This window comes from Brachycentrus maculatus, unplaced genomic scaffold (genome assembly GCF_059751285.1).
Source record: "Brachycentrus maculatus isolate JH-2025_06_01 unplaced genomic scaffold, ASM5975128v1 h1tg000108l, whole genome shotgun sequence".
NCBI classification, from domain to species: domain Eukaryota; kingdom Metazoa; phylum Arthropoda; class Insecta; order Trichoptera; family Brachycentridae; genus Brachycentrus; species Brachycentrus maculatus.
Window position 1 is genome coordinate 341,904 of NW_028280861.1, and position 23,985 is coordinate 365,888.

At 40.2% G+C, this 23,985-nt stretch overlaps 1 protein-coding gene and 1 non-coding gene across 2 annotated transcripts in view; both read left to right on the forward strand.

Moving 5' to 3' along the window:
- The window catches only part of CdGAPr (GTPase-activating protein CdGAPr), a 44,067-nt gene that overhangs the window by 15,268 nt on the left and 4,814 nt on the right, over window positions 1-23,985 (forward strand). The window contains exons 2-19 of the mRNA XM_088259040.1: window positions 2,836-2,921; window positions 4,791-4,876; window positions 5,657-5,839; window positions 6,419-6,539; window positions 7,479-7,663; window positions 8,091-8,182; window positions 8,735-8,792; window positions 9,295-9,787; window positions 10,280-10,456; window positions 11,704-11,854; window positions 15,034-15,200; window positions 15,768-15,892; window positions 16,377-16,570; window positions 17,417-17,526; window positions 19,141-19,261; window positions 20,056-20,162; window positions 21,225-21,359; window positions 23,228-23,317. Coding sequence (XP_088115166.1) covers window positions 2,860-2,921; window positions 4,791-4,876; window positions 5,657-5,839; window positions 6,419-6,539; window positions 7,479-7,663; window positions 8,091-8,182; window positions 8,735-8,792; window positions 9,295-9,787; window positions 10,280-10,456; window positions 11,704-11,854; window positions 15,034-15,200; window positions 15,768-15,892; window positions 16,377-16,570; window positions 17,417-17,526; window positions 19,141-19,261; window positions 20,056-20,162; window positions 21,225-21,359; window positions 23,228-23,317 — 2,657 coding nt within the window. The 5' untranslated portion in view covers window positions 2,836-2,859. The remainder of the gene's footprint in view (window positions 1-2,835; window positions 2,922-4,790; window positions 4,877-5,656; window positions 5,840-6,418; window positions 6,540-7,478; window positions 7,664-8,090; window positions 8,183-8,734; window positions 8,793-9,294; window positions 9,788-10,279; window positions 10,457-11,703; window positions 11,855-15,033; window positions 15,201-15,767; window positions 15,893-16,376; window positions 16,571-17,416; window positions 17,527-19,140; window positions 19,262-20,055; window positions 20,163-21,224; window positions 21,360-23,227; window positions 23,318-23,985) is intronic.
- Window positions 20,261-20,333, forward strand: TRNAG-ACC (transfer RNA glycine (anticodon ACC)). The gene has a single exon. It is a non-coding gene; the product is annotated as a tRNA-Gly (tRNA).

Below are 23,985 nucleotides of genomic sequence, written 5' to 3' on the forward strand. Positions count from 1 at the left end.
GTTTATATGATGCAGTGCCCTATGCACCATTGGGTGTGGATGAGGGTTAGAAGAAAACCTGCAATATGAATATTATGCAACACATCGCACCAAATAGTGGCCCGATCGTGTAAATTGGTGGCCATTTGTAACCTATAATACCGATTACTGTGCGTCTCATCGCACTACATGGTTTTCTCTTGTCCGCGTTAGACGCAGATCGCGGGAATGCTATATAGCGTAAATCGAGGGCTGGGTATATCAAAGGCCGCAGGCGTGACGATCGCGTGTGGCTCTCGCGTCGCCCGTGAAGCGTAAACAAGACACTTGTACGCAGACCGTATTGTACGGCTTAGGTCAACACTCGACGCATACTAGCGCTTCTGTCTTCTCAAATTATGACATCACCGGATAATCAGACCCTTAGGGCGTTTGTGCACGACACGGAATTTTACCGTCCGGCACGTCAGTTAGCGTTTTAAAACGATGATTGGCGTGTGCTTTTGTCCATCTTTCTTCGGATCATTGGATTATTGGCTAATAAATTAATATCTAAGACTATCGGTGACATTCTTATTGAAATCTGTAGGGAACTAAGGGAGATATGAAGGTTTAAACTTTAGATGTTTGAATAAAACGAAAAACGTGCGTTCGCGTACGTCATCAAATTTCCGTCATCTAACGTTTTATGACGTCATATTGTCTATGGTTTATAGAGCTGTAATAGTAGTAGTGTGGATTGTTTGTTTTCCACTACGCTACCGTTTGTGTATACAAATGTGAGGGGAGGGGGGTTGGAGGGTGGACCATAGACATAGAAATTAGCAATGTTACCAATATGAAATGAAATGCGATCTCTCAGAAGAATGTGCGACAAAATGATGTATGATAGATGTGCGAATAGTGAAATAAGGAAGGAATGCAAAGCTGAGATAAGCATTATCGATAAAATTAAGAAAGGTGTGTTGAGATGGTTTGGACATGAGGAACAAATGAGTGAGGAAAGAACGGTAAAACAAATTTATGAGGCGAATGTTAGCGGGAAAAGAAGCAGAGGAAGACCGAGAAAAACATGGCACGATCAGGTATGCCAAATACTTGAAAGTGGTCAGGTTAGGAGTCGTAATAATCGGCGGGTATGTATGAGGAGATGCATGAACGTGGAAGAGGCGAAGAATGTTTGCAAGGACAGAGTGGTGTGGCGCTCTATTCTCTCTGCCTACCCCTGCGGGGAAGCGGCGTGATGGTCAGTTAGTTACTTAGTTACCAATATTAAATTAAGTCCGTCGTTAATGTGACGTCATTCATTGCCAACTTACGAAAATAACGTTTTTTCGAAGGCGAATTTTCCAAAAGAAAATGATGAATGAAAATATTGATTATATCGGGTGTTATAAACACTTCACGAGTCTAATACAATCCTTTATAGGCTGAGTATGTTCAATTAGTTACTCCCGTCTGAAAATGATCCAATGCAATCATAGATCGGCTGTCCAAACTTAAAACACAGTAAGGGACATTTTTTTGTAGTTTGTTTTTTTGCATTTTTGGACTAAGTAGAATCTACTTAGTCCAAAAATGCAAAAAAAAACGTACTACAAAAAAAATGACCCTTACTGTGTTTTGAGTTTGGACAGCCGAGATGTCCCTAATGATAAATCGTAACTTGATTCGGTATGAAGAATTTGTGGACAATGATTTTGACACTCGAAATACTAAAAAAATACCTAATCAAATCGCTCACTCCTTTCAAGAACGTCATAAATCAAAAAAACGTAAATATTCAGTTGTGCATGTTTTCAGAATGCCCAGAAAATGTACTATATCCCAGCAAAGAGGCATATTTTTAACTTAATATTTACCCGCTACAGGGCAGAAAGTGTTGTTTTTGCATTTTTAAGAAAAGGTATTGTTTAATTATTTTTTTTTAAATACTAAATATTTTTCAAATGGAGAAAAAACCTTCAGGTTTTACCTAAAAAGATGTGTACACAGTAAAAAGTTCAGTAAGTGGCTTGATATTTATTTTTAATACATTGTATTATATTTTCAAACTTTAAAAACGATCTCCTGAAAAATCAAGTATTTTGATTTATGACGTTCTTGAAAGGAGTGAGCGAAATGTGTTTTTTTTCCTAGAATTGAGTGTTACACGATTTTTTTAAGTATGGGTTCGTCATAGTATGACTAAAATTTGTAATGTACTCGCAATTTGCGGTAATGTGACCTCGCATTGTGTTTTTTATTTATCAAATTTACAAACCAACCGACTAACCATAGCGACGCTCTCCGCAGGGGTAGGCAGAGAGCCTGTATTTGCAAATGTTCTTCGCCTGTTTCATGTTCGCGCATCTCTTCATACATGCTGACCGTCACGCCGCTTCTCCGCAGGGGTTGGCAGAGAAAATAGAGTTTGCAAACATTCTTCGCCTCTTCCACATTCATGTATCTCCTCATACATGCCCGCCGATTATTCCGACTCCTGACCCGACCACGCCCACGTATTTGAACAGAACCAGAACAAAATTCAAAACTCCATCAGATTGGTGAAATCAATTTGAAATTAAAAAAAATCATAATGTGTTTTGTTTGTCCGCCTCCGTAGTGTAATGGTCAGCACGCTCGGCTACCGTTCCGGAGGTCCCGGGTTCGATTCCCAAGGGGGGTAAAATAAATATAAGTGATTTTTTCACTGTCATATTTATTTAATATTACCCTGGACTGGTACTGGAGGGCTGATCACCTTTCCTTCATGTGTAAACGATCAAGATAACACTGCGTTTATATGAGGCAGTGCCCTATGCACCATTGGGGTGCGGATAAGGGTTTTATTTTTATTATTATTTGTTTTTCCAGGGCTCCTCGGGCTTCGGCCCCGCCATGTCGTGCCAGTCTCTCTCCCTGGCCCCCGCAGACCCGGAGCCTCTACCCATCTACCACAGGTACCTTTGATTTCAAGAGTCTACGGAAACCTTAAAGTGACTTTCATTCAAAGTACAATCCAAATATATGGCGCAGCCACGTATATATAGTGGACTTCAATTATAAATATAATTCATACTATTTTTTGACATCTCATCAAAGATGAAGAAGAATATGGAAGTCTGGGCATTGACGGGGCTGTCGACCGTCATAGGCTGGTTTGATTGATCACTTTGCACACGTGTAACATTCACCAATTTGACGCATTATTGACAACCACACTACTCAAATTCTTGAAAGTTCTATATATCGCTCACTCCTTTCAAGAACGTCATAAATCAAAAATTGTCAATTTTCAGTTATGCGTGTTTTCGGAATGCCCAGAAAATGTACTTATCCCAGAAAAAGCGGCATATTTTTAACTTAATATTCACCCGCTACAGGGCAGAAAGTGTTATTTTTGGATTTTGAAGAAATGTTATTGTTTATTTTTTTTTTTAATATATATTTTATTTTTTAAATGGAGAAAAAGCCTTTTCAGGTTTTACCTAAAAAATCTGTTGCACAATAAAAAGTTCAATAAGTGGCTTTATATTTATTTTTAATACATTGTATTACATTTTTAAACTTAAAAACGTTCTCCTAAAAAATCAAGTTTTTTGATTTATGACGTTCTTGAAAGGAGTGAGCGATATATGAACCAATTTCGAAACGTTGTTCTTGAATTACTAGAACTTCACTAGAGACATCTGTTAGCGAGATGAAAAGAAGCTTTTTACTGAGCAGAAACTCTGTTATTGGTATGTGAGGTGAAGTGAAAATGATATTTTCTGGCGTTTCTCATGTATGTCTGACATCTCTACATAGATGATTCACCCATGATTGACAACCACGCTGCTCAAATTCTTGGAAGTTCTTTACTTATATATATACGATCCAATTTCAAAACATTTTGCTTGAATCACTAGAATTTTAACTAGAGACATCTATTGGTGAGATGAAATTTTATCATCATTATTCTAGCCATGATTGACAATGACACTTCTCAAATTCTTGGAAGTTCTATATATATATATATATATATATATATATATATATATATATATATATATATATATATATATATATATATATATATATATATATATATATATATATATATATATATATATATATATATATATATATATATATATATATATATATATATATATATATATATATATATATATATATATATATATATATATATATATATATATATATATATATATATATATATATATATATATATATATATATATATATATATATATATATATATATATATATATATATATATATATATATATATATATATATATATATATATATATATATATATATATATATATATATATATATATATATATATATATATATATATATATATATATATATATATATATATATATATATATATATATATATATATATATATATATATATATATATATATATATATATATATATATATATATATATATATATATATATATATATATATATATATATATATATATATATATATATATATATATATATATATATATATATATATATATATATATGATTTAATTTCGAAACATTGTGCTTGAATCACTAGAATTTTAACTAGAGACATATATATATATATATATAAATATATATATATATATATATATATATATATATATATATATATATATATATATATATATATATATATATATATATATATATATATATATATATATATGATTTAATTTCGAAACATTGTGCTTGAATCACTAGAATTTTAACTAGAGACATCTATTGGTGAGACGAAATGTTATCGTTATTATTATCAAACTGTTTTTTTCCCGTCACAGGTCTGTCCACTTCTCGGGAGACGTGGACCGGAAGTCCGTGCAGGATTGCAGCCTGGAATACCAGACCGATAACGATGAAGCAAGCGGTAATATACGGCATTCCTTATACAATAAAATATTCATTTATTATTGGAAGAAAAGGTTTATTTTTTAACTGACAATATTAATATTATTTAAAAAAGTTAAAGGCAGTCTTTGTTATTTAAGTTGTAATATTTTTAAATATATATTTAGAAATTATTATTCTAAAAAAAATTATTTGTTCTATATATTATGTATAGAATGTTTTTTTAGAGGTATACAAATTAAAATTTCCTACGATAAATTGATGGTGGCATGTTGCGCCATCTTGTTGATACCATAGCTCTTTCACATCAATGCCATTCAAATGAGGTACAAAGAAGTCGGTAATCATGGTTCTGTAGCGCTCTCCATTGACCTTAACAAAAAAATATGAGCCAATGATTCCACCTGCCCGTAAGGCACACCAAACAGTGACTTTAAATTAATGTAAGGGCGTCTCGACAAAGGCTTCTGGGTTTTCTCCACTCCGAATTCGGCGATTCTGCTTATTGACATAGCCACTTAACCAAAAATGTGCCTCCTAGGTGAACAAAATTTTGTGTTGAAAAAGAGGATCAAGCTGAATATTGTTTTCGGCCCATTCACCGAACCTACGACGCGCATAATAGTCATTCAGTCTATTCGTGGTGAAATGGCAAAATGCACTGACTTTAAATCACTACGGCTTTAGCCGGAAAAAAAGTACTTAGCTATTTTATTATATTAAGATTGAAAAAAATATATCTCATATTTCTCTCGTCCGTTTGGTGTCCCGTCTCATGATTCCCCTCCTCCCTTGGCAGGCTGGGGCGCCTGGTCGGGGCTCATGTCGCGCAGCGCGCCCGCGGGGCTCCCGGGCTCCGGGGAGGGCGCGCGCTTCCCGCGCCTGGAGGAGTGCGCGCACTTCCACTACGAGCGCGTGCGGCTGGGCGGGCTGCACGTGCGCGCCGTGGAGGGCGCCACGCCGCCGCAGCACGAAGAAGACGGTACTTAATCTTGATCATGGCTTTGTATTAACCGACCAATTTTTTCACCTTCTATCATCAAAAAATTACATGTGATATGAATTATGTGTTTCGTTTCTTGAATGTTTTTGGCAGATACTTTGTGGCACATTTTATAAACTTTATAAAATAAAACAACTTTGTTTTAACCACTTTTGATTGGAACACTTTATCCAACCTGTTTCGACAAGAACCTTGTCATCATCAGGGTTTATGTACTAAATTCAAAAACATTGAAATACTCATAGTAATTTTTAATTAATGTTTTACTTAATAAATACCACTATTTCTTAAAATCTGCTGTGACACGTGTTTCGATGCATTCCGCATTATTTTCAAACACCGTATGCGGAAATAATGAAAATGATGCGGAATGCATCAAAACACGTGTCACAGTAAATTTTAAGAAATAGTGGTTATTGACTAAGTAAAACATTAATTAAAAATGGATAGATTTTACCACAAAGTGACTGCCGAATCAATTAATGAAAAATACTCATAGTTAGTTGAACAAAGTTGTTTTATTTTATAAAGTTTATGTGTATCGTGTTTGTGTCGTAGCGGGGTGGGTGACGGTGAGCGTGCGGCCGCAGTGCAAGGGCGGGGAGGCCGAGGACGGCTCCGAGTGGCTGGTCACGCGCAGCGCCGAGAATTTCAAGATGCTGGACAGTATGCTGCACAGGTGAGCCGACCCAGACTCGATTCAATTCAATTTACATTTTTGACATCTCAACATAGAACATGACAAAGAATATGGTAGTTTAAGTATTTACAGGCCTTACTAAGCATCGACTTCTTCTTGAGATATTCTTGAGATTCAAAAATTACCTAACATCTGAATAACAATTTTAAAAAAAAAATTGACATCTGAACATAGATGTCTCTAGTGAAGTTCTAGTGATTCAAGAACAATGTTTCTAAATTGGTTCATATATATAGAACTTCCAAGAATTTGAGTAGTGTGGTTGTCAATCATAGGTGGAATTGGTGAATGTTACACGTGTGTAAAGGTGGGGACTGACGTCCACATTCGGTCGTAACGTAAGGGTGAAGACTGACCGGAACATTTTGTTGTAACGTAACATCGTAACATCGCTTGCGGCGAGCATGTTACGTTATGACGTTACGGCATTGCTGGCTGACTGCTATCAGTGCTCGTTTGTGGCCTTGTTCTCAGTGTTGCCATATGTCACACCAAAAAATCTGAATTACAGTCTAGAAATCACATAGAACAGATCAATATCCAATGAAATATTGTTCAACATAGCGGTAGGTCTTCCTACAGGCATAACCATCGGCAGGTTGGTCCTGTGTATAGAAATGTGAAACAATCTATGTCGACGCTGTCTTAGGTAACTATCGGGAACTACAGACCAATGCTCCGGATAATTTCAGGATTATCCATCATACCGCGCAACAATGGAAAAATATGCTTCGTTAAATACACATTCCATCTAGTCTCTAAGCTGTTGTAGCCAAGCATACCCTGGAGAAACTGGGTCAGGCAGAGCCAAGGATAATAGCCGTACTCTCTCATGTAGAGATCAACATACTTACTTCCTTTATGGACACATTCCGCAAGGGTCGGAAGACGTGCGTATAATGACCTATGGCTCCGCAGGTGCATCTACGACCGCAAGGTGTCCGGGTTGCCCGACCTGGCGGCGGGCGTGGAGGAGGCGCTGCTGCAGGGCCCGGAGGCGTACCAATCCCTGATCGCGGACTACCTGCACCACTTCAGCATCATCGCGGACGACACCATCAACTGCGGACCTATCCTCAACTGGCTGCAGATGGACAACAAGGGTGAATACCGCATTTATTTTTTTAAATTTCATTTATTCGTTAGACACTTCTTGCTTGGATTTTTTGCATTTTCATTTATTTGTTGACCACTTCTTGGTCGGGTTTTTTTCAATTTCATTTATTTGTTAGCCACTTCTTGCTCGGGTGTTTTTACAATTTCATTTATTTTCTAGCCACTTCTTGCTCGGGTTTTTTTACAATTTCATTTATTTGCTAGCCACTTCTTGCTCGGGTTTTTTACAATTTCATTTATTTACTGACCACTTCTTGCTTGGGTTTATTTTACAATTTCAATTTCATTTATTTGATAGCCACTTCTTGCCCGGGTTTTTTACAGTTTCATTTATTTGTCAGCCACTTCTAGTTGAAATTTTTACAGTTTCATTTATTTGTTAGCCACTTATTGACTGAGGAGTTTCTTTTACAGGGCACCGCCTGCTGGTGGCCAGCGAGGATTCCAACTCCATCAACACCCCGGCCGTTGCAGCCGCTTACTCCGTCCGGAGATATGTCTCTCAGGTATGCAACTTACTGCCGTCACTGTACGATGTTATTGTGACAATTGTTTCGCCTAGTTATGGCATTTTCATAGGAATGAGCAGAATAAATGGATTGACGGTCCTTATGTGGCTATACAATTCTAGGTAACTTAAGTAATAGTTTTACCATGTGCAGTAATAATTTATGGGAGACAACAATAGTTCATGGGGGATGTAACAATAGTTCATGGGAAAGGAAGAATCTATCGATATGGCAATTTGTGAGAGAATTAATGTTTTTGAGCTAAATACAATTTTTGGTAATATTTATATATTAAAATTAAATTCGGCTACCATTCTGGAGGTCCCAGGTTCGATTCCCAGGGGAGGGTCAAATAAATATAATTGATTTTTTCACTCTTATATTTATTTAATATTACCCTGGATTGGTAGCTGAAGCGGAGGGCTGATCACCTTTCCTTCATGTGTTAACAACCAAGATAACACTGCGTTTATATGATGCAGTGCCCTATGCACCATTGGGGTGCGGATATGGGTTAGAAGAAACTTAATATTATTTGTTTTTTTTTAGGCACGGGATGAGATCAGCTTTGAAGTTGGGGACATGATATCTGTCATCGACATGCCAGGTAAGAATTAGAACGTTGACTACGTATACGTGGCTGCGCCTTTTATTTAAATTGTACTATTTATGTCGGGTTTTTTCATGTAATTTCTCTGTTTTTATTTTATTTATAATAGTACAAATGTGTATGCGCGCTTTATTTGAAATTTTAAGAAATGGACAGTATAAGGTTAGGTTAGGTATCAAAATTCTAAGAACAATTTAACTTGTTTTTTAAAACAGCCTACAAAGCACAATTTTTTTTTTTTTTTTAAAAAACCAACAATGTTTGTTAGACACTGGCTAGAACACTCTTGTAGGGTGAAGAGCTGTTAAAAGAAGAAAAAGAATGTACATTAAAATACCTGAAAAATAAAGTTTTTTGATTATGACGTTCTTGAAAGGAGTGAGCGATATATTATACTCTCTTGGCTTCTTTATTATAGGCTAGCAAATCTAACCTAACCTAACCTAACCTAACCTAACCTTACGATGTATATGAAAGTGAGACATACTCTCATGCGCAGGTCCCTCGGAGTCGACGTGGTGGCGGGGCAAGCGCGGGTTCCGCGTGGGCTTCTTCCCGCAGCAGTGCGTGGCCGTGATCGGGGACAAGGTGCCGCGCCACCTGTCGCGCGCGCCGCCCGTGGTGGGCGCCATGCCGCCCATCAAGCCCGTGCTGCGCCGGCACGGCAAGCTCATCTCGCTCTTCCGCAGCTTCATCCTGGCGCGGCCGAGCCGGCGCGCGCTTCGCCGCCAGGGCATCCTGCGCGAACGCGTGTTCGGCTGCGACCTGGGCGAGCACCTGCTCAACTCGGCGCGCCGCGTGCCCGCCGTGCTGGCCAGCTGCGCGGCCGCCATAGAGCGCCACGGCCGCGTGGACGGCATCTACCGCCTGTCGGGGGCGTCCAGCGCCACGCAGCGCCTACGCCGCGCCTTCGACGAGGAGCGCCCGCCGCCGCCCGGCGAGCCGCCGCAGGACGTGCACGCCGTCGCCTCGCTGCTCAAGATGTACTTCAGGTGTGTGGAAGTCGTAGTACACAGCTCGCCTGAGTCACGTGTGGCCGTCCTTTCTGATGCGCCGTCATGCGGCTACCGAGCGCGGAAACACTAGATCAAACAAAAGCCAGTAGTTTAGTTGTCTCGCTCTTGCATTATGGTAGCACCAAAATCCCTACCTGGCTCAATTCTCTTTGGGGGAATTGAGCCAGGTGCTACTGTATTTAGTAAGCATCTAGACTCCCCAGTCCTGCTTGATACCTCGTTGTTACCTACATGTTCCAACTGATCAATCCCCAACAAGCGCCTGTAGCACCACATCTAAAACGCCTCCAGACTCCCCCGTTCTGCCTGCCCGACAGTCCATGTTTTAATATTGTAATATCATTGACACACTTGCCAGGGGTCTACCTACAAACGAGTGTAGATACCTCGAGAATGTCTTATTCACAGTCCACAAACGAGTTTAGATCCCTCGAGGATGCCCTATTCACAGTCCTCTTGTGTCGCCAGGGAGCTGCCCAACCCGCTGTGCACGTACCAGCTGTACTCGTGCTTCGTGGCGGCCGTGCAGGGCGAGCCCGCCGGGGAGGGGGCCGAGGGCGAGGAGCCCCCGCGGCGCCTGGACGACGCGGAGAAGCTGCTCCGCATGCGGGAGACTGTCGTCAAGCTGCCGCCCCCCCACTACAGGTGAGCAACTGCAGTGCCACCATGCTGAGACATTACTCGGGATGAACGACATGTTGAGTGTGTCCAAATACTTGTTCACATATCTGGATTATCTCCAATTACAGGAGTTATTTATCATATTTTTTTTTTGAAATCTCATCTATATTGAGATTTTAGACAAGATAGTATTCATTTTTTTACTAAAAGAAATAACACGCAAAGCCCCCCTGTTATTTTTATTTATTTATTTCTTTTTAAATTATTTTGCATATCACAATGTATTAAAATTACAAGTACCGTAGAAGGGGGCTGCTTGAACTTTGATGTGTTACTTGAGCCCAGTACAAAAAAGAGATTTATCTGTATTTGGTCTACAATAATGAACGTATTGTGACATTAAGTGTCGCCTGTCAGGGAAACAATGAATCATGTCGAAATAAATATAAAATTTTAATGCCAAAAAATATTCCACAGAGGCATGGCCTGTGTGTGGGTATACATTATATTTTATGTTATAATAAAGGCCACTGGCAAGAATACAATAGGTATTATCAGAAATAAAATAAAATTAAAAGTGCTAATATAAACTACAAATAGTTATTGTTGCAATGTGTATTTTGTTCATATCAACTTTTATAATTTAGTTTTGAATATTGAAAGCATTAACTTTGTGGATAATAGTGATATATTATTTAGAGAAATAAAAAGACTTTGTTTTTTGATCCACTCACATTTTTATTAACCAAGTAGTTTCGGCAACAACCTGTCGCCCTCTTCAGGGTTTAATTTATGACAATTGATTTAATATATTTTTTTAAGAGAAAAGTATTTGTGTTTTTATTATTCACACAAATATTTCTATTTCATACTATTTCTGTGAGCCTAAGCGGCTCATTATTAGAAATAGGTATCAAATTGTTGTAGAGTGGGTTCCAACCGAGAAACTCGGACTTGAGAGTCTGCGACACTAACCACGGGACCACAACCCGACACTTGAAAGGAATGAGCAATATATGTCCTCTTATTATATTTTCTATTATATTTTTTAAAATAATGTATTTGAACGTCTTGTCACGAGCTATGCTTAGTGAGGCCGTTAGGAAATAAAATTACATTAAAAGTGCTAAAATAAGCTACAAACTACAGTGCTTACATAAATGCTTGGAGAGCATGTTTTTTTATGTCTTAATTCCGCACGGGGTCGCTCGCTGGAGAGGTCATTCAATCTCTTTATCGATCTGACCTCTTGTGGCACCGTTTGGGCGCAGGACCCTGGCTTACCTGATGCGCCACCTGCACCGCATGTCCCTGCTGGGCGCCAGCACGGGCATGACGGCGCGCAACATGGCCATCGTGTGGGCGCCCAACCTGCTGCGCTCGCCCGTGCAGCAGCACGCGCTGCAAGGCGTCGCCGTGCAGGTAGGAATCTCATCACTCACACCCGCATGTCATTATCACTCGTGAACTGCTCCCAACTATCAGACATGCTCTGTGCCAATACATTGACTTATATAGGTATATCTCCTCTCCGCGTGTCTCATACACACCCGCACATCGTTCCCACTCATGACCCAACTGCGCAGGCATGCTCTGTGCCAATATATCAATGATTAAAGAAAACACTTGTTTTTTACCACTTGAGTTTTATTATAGACTACATGTTTCAGAAGTTAAACCATCATTCATAATGAATACATACCTGAATGATTGATTGTATAATGAATACAGACCTGAATGATGGAAGTTTAACTTCTGAAACATGTAGTCCATAATAAAACTCAAGTGGTAAAAAACAAGTGTTTTCTTTAATCATTGTAACATGTCTTACCACAAAGTTAACGCCGAAACAATAAATAAAATACCAATATATCAACATACGCAGGTACCTCTCCTCTCCAAAACCTCACACACCCACACCCACACACCCACACATCATTCCTACTTATGACCTGACTGCGCCCAACTATCAGACATGCTCTGTGCCAACTCATCGACATACTTAGGTACCTTTTGTCTCCACATGTTCTCATACACATCCGCACATCATTCCTACTTATGACCTAACCGCGCCCAACTATCAGACATGCTCTGTGCCAACTCATCGACAAACTTAGGTACCTCTTGTCTCCACATGTCCTCATACACACCCGCACATCATTCCCACTTATGACCTGACTGCGCCCAACTATCAGACATGCTCTGTGCCAACTCATCGACACTTAGGTACCTCTTGTCTCCACATGTTCTCATACACACCCGCACATCATTCCCACTTATGACCTGACTGCGCCCAACTATCAGACATGCTCTGTGCCAACTCATCGACACTTAGGTACCTCTTGTCTCCACATGTTCTCATACACACCCGCACATCATTCCCACTTATGACCTGACTGCGCCCAACTATCAGACATGCTCTGTGCCAACTCATCGACACTTAGGTACCTCTTGTCTCCACATGTTCTCATACACACCCGCACATCATTCCCACTTATGACCTGACTGCGCCCAACTATCAGACATGCTCTGTGCCAACTCATCGACACACTTAGGTACCTCTTGTCTCCACATGTCCTCACACACACCCGCACATCATTCCTACTTATGACCTGACTGCGCCCAACTATCAGACATGCTCTGTGCCAACTCATCGACACACTTAGGTACCTCTTGTCTCCACATGTCCTCACACACACCCGCACATCATTCCTACTTATGACCTGACTGCGCCCAACTATCAGACATGCTCTGTGCCAACTCATCGACACTTAGGTACCTCTTGTCTCCACATGTTCTCATACACACCCGCACATCATTCCCACTTATGACCTGACTGCGCCCAACTATCAGACATGCTCTGTGCCAACTCATCGACACACTTAGGTACCTCTTGTCTCCACATGTCCTCATACACACCCGCACATCATTCCCACTTATGACCTGACTGCGCCCAACTATCAGACATGCTCTGTGCCAACTCATCGACACACTTAGGTACCTCTTGTCTCCACATGTCCTCATACACACCCACACATCATTCCTACTTATGACCTGACTGCGCCCAACTATCAGACATGCTCTGTGCCAACTCATCGACACACTTAGGTACCTCTTGTCTCCACATGTCCTCATACACACCCGCACATCATTCCCGCTTATGACCTGACTGCGCCCAACTATCAGACACACTTCATTCACACAAGACTTTCCCGGTCCTGACTAGACCGCGCCCAGTAGCGTGAATTTCATGTAGGCATATAAGCTGTGGCCAGGGGCGTGCCTTCCATATAGGTAGAAAAGCAGTGCCTATCCTAACTTACCCGCGTGAGATATAAAAACGCAACCAGTACCTACCCTACCTTACTAAGTAGTGCCAGCATACCTTACTTCCACCTCTACTGTCTGCCCTAGTAATTAGTATCAGTTTACCATACTACCTAGTATGCCTACCCGATTTTAAAGGAAAAAAATATGGAAAACTGATAGTAAAAGAAGAAAGAATTCGCACACTCCTTTCAAGAACATCATAAATCAAAAATCGTCAATTTTAAGTTGTGCATGTTTTCGGAATGCCCAGAAAATGTACTATATCCCAGCAAAAGAGGCATATTTTTAACTTAATATTTACCCGCTACAGGGCAGAAAGTGTTGTTTTTACATTTTGAAGAAAAGGTAGTGTATTATTATTTTTTTAAATATACTAAATATTTTTCAAATGGAGAACAAACCTTAAGGTTTTACCTAAAAAGATCTGCTGCACAGTAAAAAGTTCAATAAGTGGCTTGATATTTATTTTTAATACATTGTATTATATTTTCAAACTTTAAAAACGTTCTCCTGAAAAATCAAGTTTTTTGATTTATGACGTTCTTGAAAGGAGTGAGCGAATTGTGCTTTTGACTATACAAGTAATATATATTTTTTAAACTACATACAAATTTTCTTATTTATTTCTCCCTGAGAAAACACGCATAACTAGAATTAAGACAGGTAATTAAAAATAATAAAAAATAAAAAAATTCTACTGCGTACTCTAGTTTTGTCCGCCTCCGTAGTGTAATGGTCAGCACGCTCGGCTACCGTTCTGGAGGTCCCGGGTTCGATTCCCAGAGGGGGTAAAATAAATATAAGTGATTTTTTCGCTGTAATATTTATTCAATATTACCCTGGCCTGGTACCTGAAGCGGAGGGCCGATCACCTTTCCTTCATGTGTAAACGATCAAGATAACACTGCGTTTATATGAAGCAGTGCCCTATGCACCATTTGGGTGGGGATAAGGGTTTTTATTATTTTTTTATTACTACTGTAGTTTATTTACCTCATAAGTTTGTCTGATTCACATGCTTAAACAGTCTTTCTTATTTTGATGGATAATTTTTGTCTTAGCCTGACATTATTTTCTTATATCACGATTCGAACATTTATCACACATTGTTTGGCTACACAATTGTCTGAGAGATTGCGTTTATTTAGCTTTTAAAACTCCTTAGGACCAGACCGCTGACTGTCGTCAACAGACCTTCCGTTCCACTAGAAGCGGGTGCGGCATTTTGTGTCCTAGCTTGGTGTATGGTACCAATGCTCTTCACTTTACAGGCCGTCGTGACCGAGTTCCTGATCTGCTACGCGGAGCTGATCTTCTGCGCGGATGGGCAGCCGCCACCGGGGGGTGACGAGGAGGCGGAGCCATCTCCGGCCCCCTCAGACGCCTCAGGCCGCCGGCCCAAGAGCCTGCCGCTGCAGACGCCCACAAAACTGCTGAGGTGGGACGCACTGCGGAAACTTTTAAGCTTGTAAAAAAAAACTAAATGGATTCTTATCCCAACTTACCTGTTTAAAACTATATTTTTCCTCCGTGGTGCAATGGTTAGGGTGTTTAGCTACCGTGCTAGAGGTCCTGGGTTCGATTCCCAAGGGGGGGGGGTGAAAATAAATATTTTACTGCGGATTTTACACTCTAATATGTGTCGGGTTGTGGTCCCGTGGTTAGTGTCGCGGACTCATGAGTCAAAGTTTTTCAGTTCAAACCCACTCTACCACAATTTGATACCTATTTCTAATAATGAGCCGCTAAGGCTCAAAGAAATAGTATAAAAATGAAAAAAAATTGTAAATAACAAATACACAAATATTTCTCTTGAAAAACAAATAAGGATAATATTTATTTAATGTTACCCTGGACTGGTCCCTGAAGCCCTGATTGCCTTGCCTTCATCTGAGTAACATTCCAGATAACACTGCTTTAATACGATGCAGTGCTCTATGCACCATTGGGTGCGGATAAGGGTTAGAAGTTTGTAGTTCAAACGAGAGTGTCGGTTCATTTCCAGCCTGGAGGAGGCGCAGAGCAAGCAGCAGCTGCGGCCCTCCGTGTCCCGGGAGCCGCACTACATCGAGGTGGGAGGCGGGCCCGACCGCCTCCCGCGGTACCACACCGTCATCCAGCTGCCTTCCGGTGAGTCATTATCATTTTTTCTTATACGCACGCTACAGATTGCTGAAGGTTTTTTTCAAAAAATTAACATTTTTATTAGGTATGTATAAAGGTGTGCTCCTCCGTAGTGTAATGGTCAGCACGCTTGGCTACCATTCTGGAGGACCCGGGTTCGATTCCCAGGGGGGTTAAATAAATATGAGTGATTTTTTCACTGTAATATTTATTCAATGTTACCCTGGACTGGTACCTGAAGCGGTGGGCTGATCACCTTTCCTTCATGTGTAAACGATCAAGATAACACTGCGTTTATATGACGCAGTGCCCTATGCACCATTGGGTGCGGATAAGGGTTTTATTTATATTTTTATTTTATATGATGCAGTGCCCTATGCACCATAGGGTGCGGATAAGGGTTTTTGAATGCTCTATCTAGGTAGTCTATGGATGTCAGGTAAATGACACGTCTATTGACCTCTCCTCACCCTATATCTCTTCTGCCCAGGGTCGGCCAAGCGCGGGCTGAAGCGCTCCCCGTCGGGCTGGCGGGGGCTCTTCTTCCGCGCCAGCAAGCACCGCGCGCCCGCGGCCGCCGCCGCCGCGCCCCCCGGCGCCCCCGCGCTCGCGCTGGACGACACGGTGCTCCGCAGCGCCCTGCCCGCCACGTCCGCAGAGGGGGCAGAGCCAGACGGGATGCCGGTGAGTCAAAATTTACAACATTTTTAATGTGTATCCAAATACTTATGGATCAGTCACAAATCTGGATTATTATTATAGGAGTTATTTTTTGACATCTCATCAAAGGTGAAAAAGAATATGGAAGTCTGGGCATTTACGGGGCTGACGACCGTCATAGGCTGGTTTAAGTGTCAAAAAATCACTTTACACACGTGTAACATTCTCTAACTCAAATTCTTGGAAGTTCTATATATATATGAACCAATTTTGAAACATTATTCTTGAATCACTAGAACTTCACTAGAGACATCTATTTGTGAACAAGTATTTGGACACACTCAAAAAGAAGTTATTTTTCATATTATTTTTGATAAGATTGATGAAGAAGAATATGGAAGTCTGGGACGCTTCAAGTACAATGTTTCGAAATTGGATTATATATATAGACCTTCCAAGAATTTGAGTAGTGTGGTTTTCAATCATGGGTAAAATTGGTGAATGTTCACGTTTGTAAAGTGATCACTTAACCTTTGTACTGTAAATTGTTATTGTATCTATTGTATGTAATGTATATAATCTCATTATAAAAAATAAAAAATAAAAATAAAAATTAAAAATTGTATTAACTTGTAAGTATTTCGGCTCAACACAGGCCATGCCTAAAGAACCGTTATGCATACAGTAAAAAAAAATGTACGTATCTATGAAATAAATATAAAATAAATGAATAAATAAAAAATCCAGGCTATGACGGCCGTAAGCCCAGTAAATGCCCAGACTTTCGTATTCTTCTTCATCTATGAGATGTCAAAAAAATTATTTGAAATTATTCGGACGTACTAAAAAGCTTGTGATTGGTATTTCCAGGCGGAGGACAGCCGCGCGGCGCGGTCCTGCGAGAGCCTCCTGTCCGAGGGGGACTCCCTGCCCCCGCTCGTCTCCCGTCCGGAGCCGGCCACGTCCACCCACCACAACAGGTGAGCTGTCACCGCCGCTGTCCATTCCTCTGTATTGTAACTAGTGATGGAGGGTGGTGATGCGGCCGAATACCGGATGCCTTATTACATCTTTAGCAAGAGTCCTCTTGCTTACTTTTTAATTTATGTTTTTAATGTATTCGCCTTAAATGTTTGTTTACCGGATAGTAGGTTCATATCCTACCGGATATTGAATAGTAACTTCCTACCTGATACCGGATAGTATGTTCATATTCTACCGGATATCGGATGGTAAGTTAAAATCCGACCGGATACCGGATAGTTAAAAATACCCTTTTTTATTAAAAGAATGCTCCTCTTCAAAAGTACGGACCAAACCAGTAAAAAACTAACTAACTAACCATCAAACCAGTAAAAATCTGATAAATTTATGTTTCAATCCGGTATCCAGTCGAATAGTAAAACAAGACCGGATTGGTGGAATACCGGTTATCTTCTATGGAAAATGTGGAAAATTGTGTGGAAAATCATTGTATGACGTCGAAGAAATAAGAAAGGAATGTAAGGCCGAACGACGAATAATTGAAAAGATTAGGAAGAGTTCTTTACGGTGGTATGGACATGTGGAGCGAATGGATAGCGAGAGAATGGCTACGAAAATATATGTGGCGAATGTGAGCGGGAAAACAGGACGAGGACTACCGAAAAAGACTTGTCACGATCAGATCAATCAGAACCTAAAATCTGGCGGTGTCAAAAGTCTGCGGGCATGTATGACTAGACGTATGGATGTGAAGGACGCAAGAGTGTATGTCAGGACAGAAGAGTGTGGCGTTCCATCCTCTCGGCCTGCACTTGCGGAAACGGCGTAGCGGTAGTAGTTGTAGTGAAGATATTTAGAAAATATGACAAGAAAAATGATACAAATAAATGAACTTTGTGACAAAATTTGATTGATTTAATATATTTTTTTAAGAGATAAGTATTTGTGTTTTTATTATTCACACAAAAATTTCAATTTCATACTATTTCTGTGAGCCTAAGCGGCTCATTATTAGAAATAGGTATCAAATTGTGGTAGAGTGGGTTCCAACCGAGAAACTCTGACTTAAGAGTCCGCGACATTAGACCCTAGACATTACCTCTCAATAACTTTTTTTCTTTTCAAAATCATGTACTTGAAAATACTTGAAAGTGGTCAGGTTAGGAGTCGTAACAATCGGCGGGTATGTATGTGGAGATGCATGGACGTGGAAGAGGCGAAGAACGTTTGCAAGGACAGAGTGGTGTGGCGCTCTATTCTCTCTGCCTACCCCTGCGGGGAAGCGGCGTGATGGCTAGTTAGTTAGTTAGTTAAAATCATGTATTTATTTGAATGAAGATCTTATTTTTTCACTTTAAAATACTGCGATTTTCTGGGCTTAAAATCTCGATTTTGTAAAGAAAAAATTAATTTTTCTTCTGAACTCAGCGACGCTAAACACGGGACCACCACCCGACACTTTTGAAACCATTGTATCTATTGTATTGTTTTTAGGGATTGTATGTCAGGACGGACAGAAGAGTGTGGCGTTCCATCCTCTCTACCTACCCCTGCGGGGAAACGGCGTGATGGTAGTAGTAGTAGTAGTATTAACTTGTATTCATGTCCAGGTCGGTGTCTTGCGACTCCTACTTCGAAGCCAGCCTGGCGGAGCTGGCCGGCATGCGACTGCGGCTGACTTCCCAGGAGCGGGAGATGGACATCTTCAGTGAGGATGATACCACGCGACAGGTGACGAGACACACCCTGAATCAAAAATGGCGAACGTTTTAGAGCCTGAGTGCAAAAAAAAATTCAACATAATGAATTGTGGCGTGCCATATGTCATGGAAATAAAAATGCATCAAATGTTTGTGTAACTTCTGATTTTTAATATAAAAAAAGCATTTAAACTTCGGAAAAAATAATTAAGTACAGAAGTACTAATCACATCATTTTGAGTGTGTCCAAATACTTGTTCACAAAATCTAGATTATCTCCAATTACAGGAGTTATTTTCATATTATTTTTTTTTGACATCTCATCAAAGATGAAGAAGAATAGGGAAGTCTTGGCATTTATGGGGCTGACGACCAATAGATGTCTCTAGTGAAGTTCTAGTGATTCAAGAATGATGTTTCAAAATTGGAACATATACAATATATAATATATTATTAGATTAAAACCAATATTTTCAGACTGGACCAGTCTGATGATGTCGGTAACGACGAAACCCGGTCGCTGGTCAAATAAAAATAAAGTGGAAAAGCTAAAAATATTGGTTTTAATCTAATAATATATTAAAAATGCAATTCCATCACGAAGTGCCAGTAGATAATATAAATCTATTAAAAAATACAAAATAGAACTTCCAAGAATTTGAGTAGTGTGGTTGTCAACAATGGGTAGAATTGGTGAATGTTACACGTGTGTAAAGTGATCTCTTAGACCAGCCTATGACGGTCGTATGCCCCGTAGATGCCCAGACTTCCATATTCTTCTTCATCTATGTTGAGATGTAAAAAATAATTAAATGTGTGTTACAGGGTTGGAAGTCCCGGGAGGGTAGCAGCGCCGATACGAGCACGGAGCCGAGTCCCGTGAAGCTGCCCCGGACAGCCCCCGTCGCTCCCGGATCGAGTCCGGATACTAGGTACGTCACCCGGAGAGCATTGCTCATGTATCTATCCACAACCTTTGTGTGGCCGCCTTATCTTTAGACATCTCGATAATTTAAGTTTTACTCAGTAAGCCTCCATAGTGTAGTGGTTAGCGCACTAGGCTACCATGCTGGAGGTCCCGGGTTCGATTCCCAGTGGGGGCAAATAAATATTAGTGATTTTTTTCACTGTTATATTTATTCAATATAACCCTGGACTGGTACCTGAAGCGGAGGGCTGATTACCTTTCCTTCGTACGTTAACGATCAAGATTACACTGCGTTTATGTAGTTCAGTGCCCTATGCACTATTGGTGTGTGGACAAGGGTTGGAAAAGCCTCCATAGTGTAGTGGTTAGCGCGCTAGGCACCGTGCTGGAGATCCCGGGTTCGATTCCCAACAGGGTCAAAATAAATGTAAGCGATTTTTCAGTCTAATATTAACTTGCGTAGCGAATACGTCAACTCCGAATGCACAATAAAAACAACATTTAGCAGTTTTTTTAAATCATAGATAGAATATCTTGATAAATTGTCTTAGGACATCTTGATAAATTGTCTTAGGATACCTTGATAAATTGTCTTAGAATATCTTGATAAATTGTCTTAGGACATCTTGATAAATTGTCTTAGGATATCTTGATAAATTGTCTTAGAATATCTTGATAAATTGTCTTAGGACATCTTGATAAATTGTCTTAGGATACCTTGATAAATTGTCTTAGAATATCTTGATAAATTGTCTTAGGACATCTTGATAAATTGTCTTAGGATATCTTGATAAATTGTCTTAGAATATCTTGATAAATTGTCTTAGGACATCTTGATAAATTGTCTTAGGATATCTTAATAATTTGAGTGAACATAGACCTTAAAAACCTTGGCATGATTGAGTATGTCAAATACTTAGACATGGTCGGGTTAAGAGTGGGAATAACGGACAGATATGTTTGTGGAGATGCATGAACGTTGAACAGTGTTTTACAAAGACAGAGCTGTGAGATGTTGCGTTCTCTCTGCATGATAGTCAGTTACTCACGCCTTCTGGTGTTGCAGGAAGCGCAGCCAGCTTGAGGAACAGCTCTCCGACCTGCTGTACATCGACTGCGCGACTCCCGAGCACGCCCGGGGGGCTCAGGGGGCCTCTGGGGGCTCCGCCACCGCCGCCGGAGCTGACGGGGACGCCAAGAGGTAAGCACGCCTTCAAACACTCCCAAACCAATGGCCCATTATATAACACTTCCACTTGTAATAGTACAACGAATTGTAAGATGTAAATGATCATTTAACTAACTAACCATCACGCTGCTTCCCCGCAGGGGTAGGCAGAGAGAATAGAACGCCACACCACTCTGTCTTCGCAAACATTCTTCGCCTCTTCCACGTTCATGCATCTCCTCATACATACCCGCCAATTGTTACGAATCCTAACCTGACCACTTTCAAGTATTAGGCATACCTGATCGTGCCATGTTTTTCTCGGTTTTCCTCTGCGTTTTTTTCCACTTACATTATTTTCATAAATTTGTTTTACCGTTCTTTCCTCACTCATTCGTTCTACATGTCCAAACCATCTCAACACACCTTTCTTAATTTTATCGATAATGCTTATCTCAGCTTTGCATTCCTTCCTAATTTCACTATTCGCACATCTATCATACATCATTTTGTCGCACATTCTTCTGAGAGATCGCATTTTGACTGCATTCAGTTTACTTTCATCCTTCTTTTGCCAACTCCATGTTTCACTTCCATACATTAGAGTTGGAACCAGGACTCCGTTGTGCACTGCCAGTTTAGCTTCCGCTGATAGGTTTTTATTTGCTATAACTGATTTCAGTGCACCATTCACTTTGTTCCCAGCATTCACTCTCCTTTCTATGTCTTTATCAATCTTTCCATCCCTAGAAAACATACTACCCAAATATACAAAATCATCTACCTGTTCCAAAATCTCTCCATTTACCAATATTTCACACTCAGATCTACATTCTTCTCTTTCAAAAACCATAATTTTGGATTTGCTAACATTCGTCAATAAATCACTTTCCTTGCACACATTATACACTTTTGTCACCAACGCCTGCAGGTCTGATCATTTAATTCTTAATATCAATGCATAAGGTGATGTTTTTTAACACTTTCCACTCTGATCATTTTTTCTCATAACTAATCAGCTACTCTGATCAAAAAAATGCAACGTTTTTCTACCATTAAAATAAATATTTTGGTCCCTTATTTTGGGACACTCTGTCTGGCAATTCGTATGACCATGTTTATTAAGATTAACTGTATTTATCTGAAATATATTTTGGTAGAATATACTCGGGTGATAGAGAAATCCGTGATTAAAGTTATACCTGCGCCGGGCCAGACATTGTGGCCCACGGAGCTGCCTACTAGAATCATACGGGCCAGAATGTCTGGCGTACAGAGTGGTAAGAGTTAAAGAAAAAAACATACAGTAAAACCTCGATATAACGGACCTCTATTTAATGAACTTCGTATATAACGGCCAATAATCTGGCCAGTAAATATTACATTCATTTTTGTAATTTTAGAGACGGACTTTCGACTTTAACGGACGCTCCTTAATTAGTCTGTTATATCAAGGTTTTACTGTACTATGTTTGTCCGCCTCCGTGGTGTAATGGTCAGCGTGTTTAGCTACCGTGCCGGAGGTCCCGGGTTCGATTCCCAGGGGGGTGGGGTGAAAATAAATATTAGTGATTTTACACTGTAATATTTATTTAATATTATCCTGGACTGGTTCCTGAAGCGCAAGAGTGATCACCTTGCCTTCATGTAAGTAATGATCAAGATAACACTGCGTCGATTCGATGCAGTGCCCTATGCACCATTGGGTGCGGATAAGGGTTATAAGTAAAGTAAGTAAAGTAATGTTTGGTGTAAAAAGAACAAAATCGCTCATTGAGGTCAGTAAGCAAGCAGAGATCGGTTTAAACTAATATTAGACCAACAAATTATCAATACAAAGATGTTGTTTACCTACCGATGTTAGCATTGATGTGCAAATATGTTGTTTGTTTATTTTGCAGAGTGTGCAAGGAGCAGTCTTCAACCAGCCGTGGCGACTCGGCCAGCAGCCCCACCAGCTCCCGGGCCATTGGTGCCAAGGTCAAAGTGAGGTAAATATGCCCCCAATCAAAACACCTGCTGTGTCTATAAACATACTACTCTCTGCAAAATGTCTCATATCATTAACATACGTGATCAGCATCTAACGGTTCATTACGTAGTTCAGCCTTCTTGTGTCCAGTGTTCAGAAGAAAAGCATTCATCTTAGGCCATCTTGTCTTCTGCGTCCTGTTCTAGGCGTCGAACTGGTCGACTTCAAGACCTCCCTCTTGGACTTTTGTCTGTTGGAAGCAACTCTCTTCCAGTGCAGGCCCGCCACTTTCTTAGTGTCATCGGACCATCTTGTTTGGGGGGTACCCGCGCTTCTACATCCCGTTCTAGGTTTCTAGCCGAGCACCTTCTTGTGTCTAGTATCGAACAAAGACCTCCCTCTTGGACTTGGACCCCCCACAGTTGTCTGTTGGACGAGACTCTCTCTTTCTTAGTGTCGTCAGACCATCTTGTCTAAGGCCTACCCACGCTTCTAGCCCTAGTCAAGCACCTTCTTCTTGTGTCCAGTATTGAAGAAAGGCGTTCATTTACAACATTTTGAGTGTGTCCAAATACTTGTTCATAAAATCTGGATTATCTCCAATTACAGGAGTTATTTTCATATTATTTTTTTAAATCTCATCAAAGATGAAGAAGAATATGGAAGTCTGGGCATTTACGGGGCTGA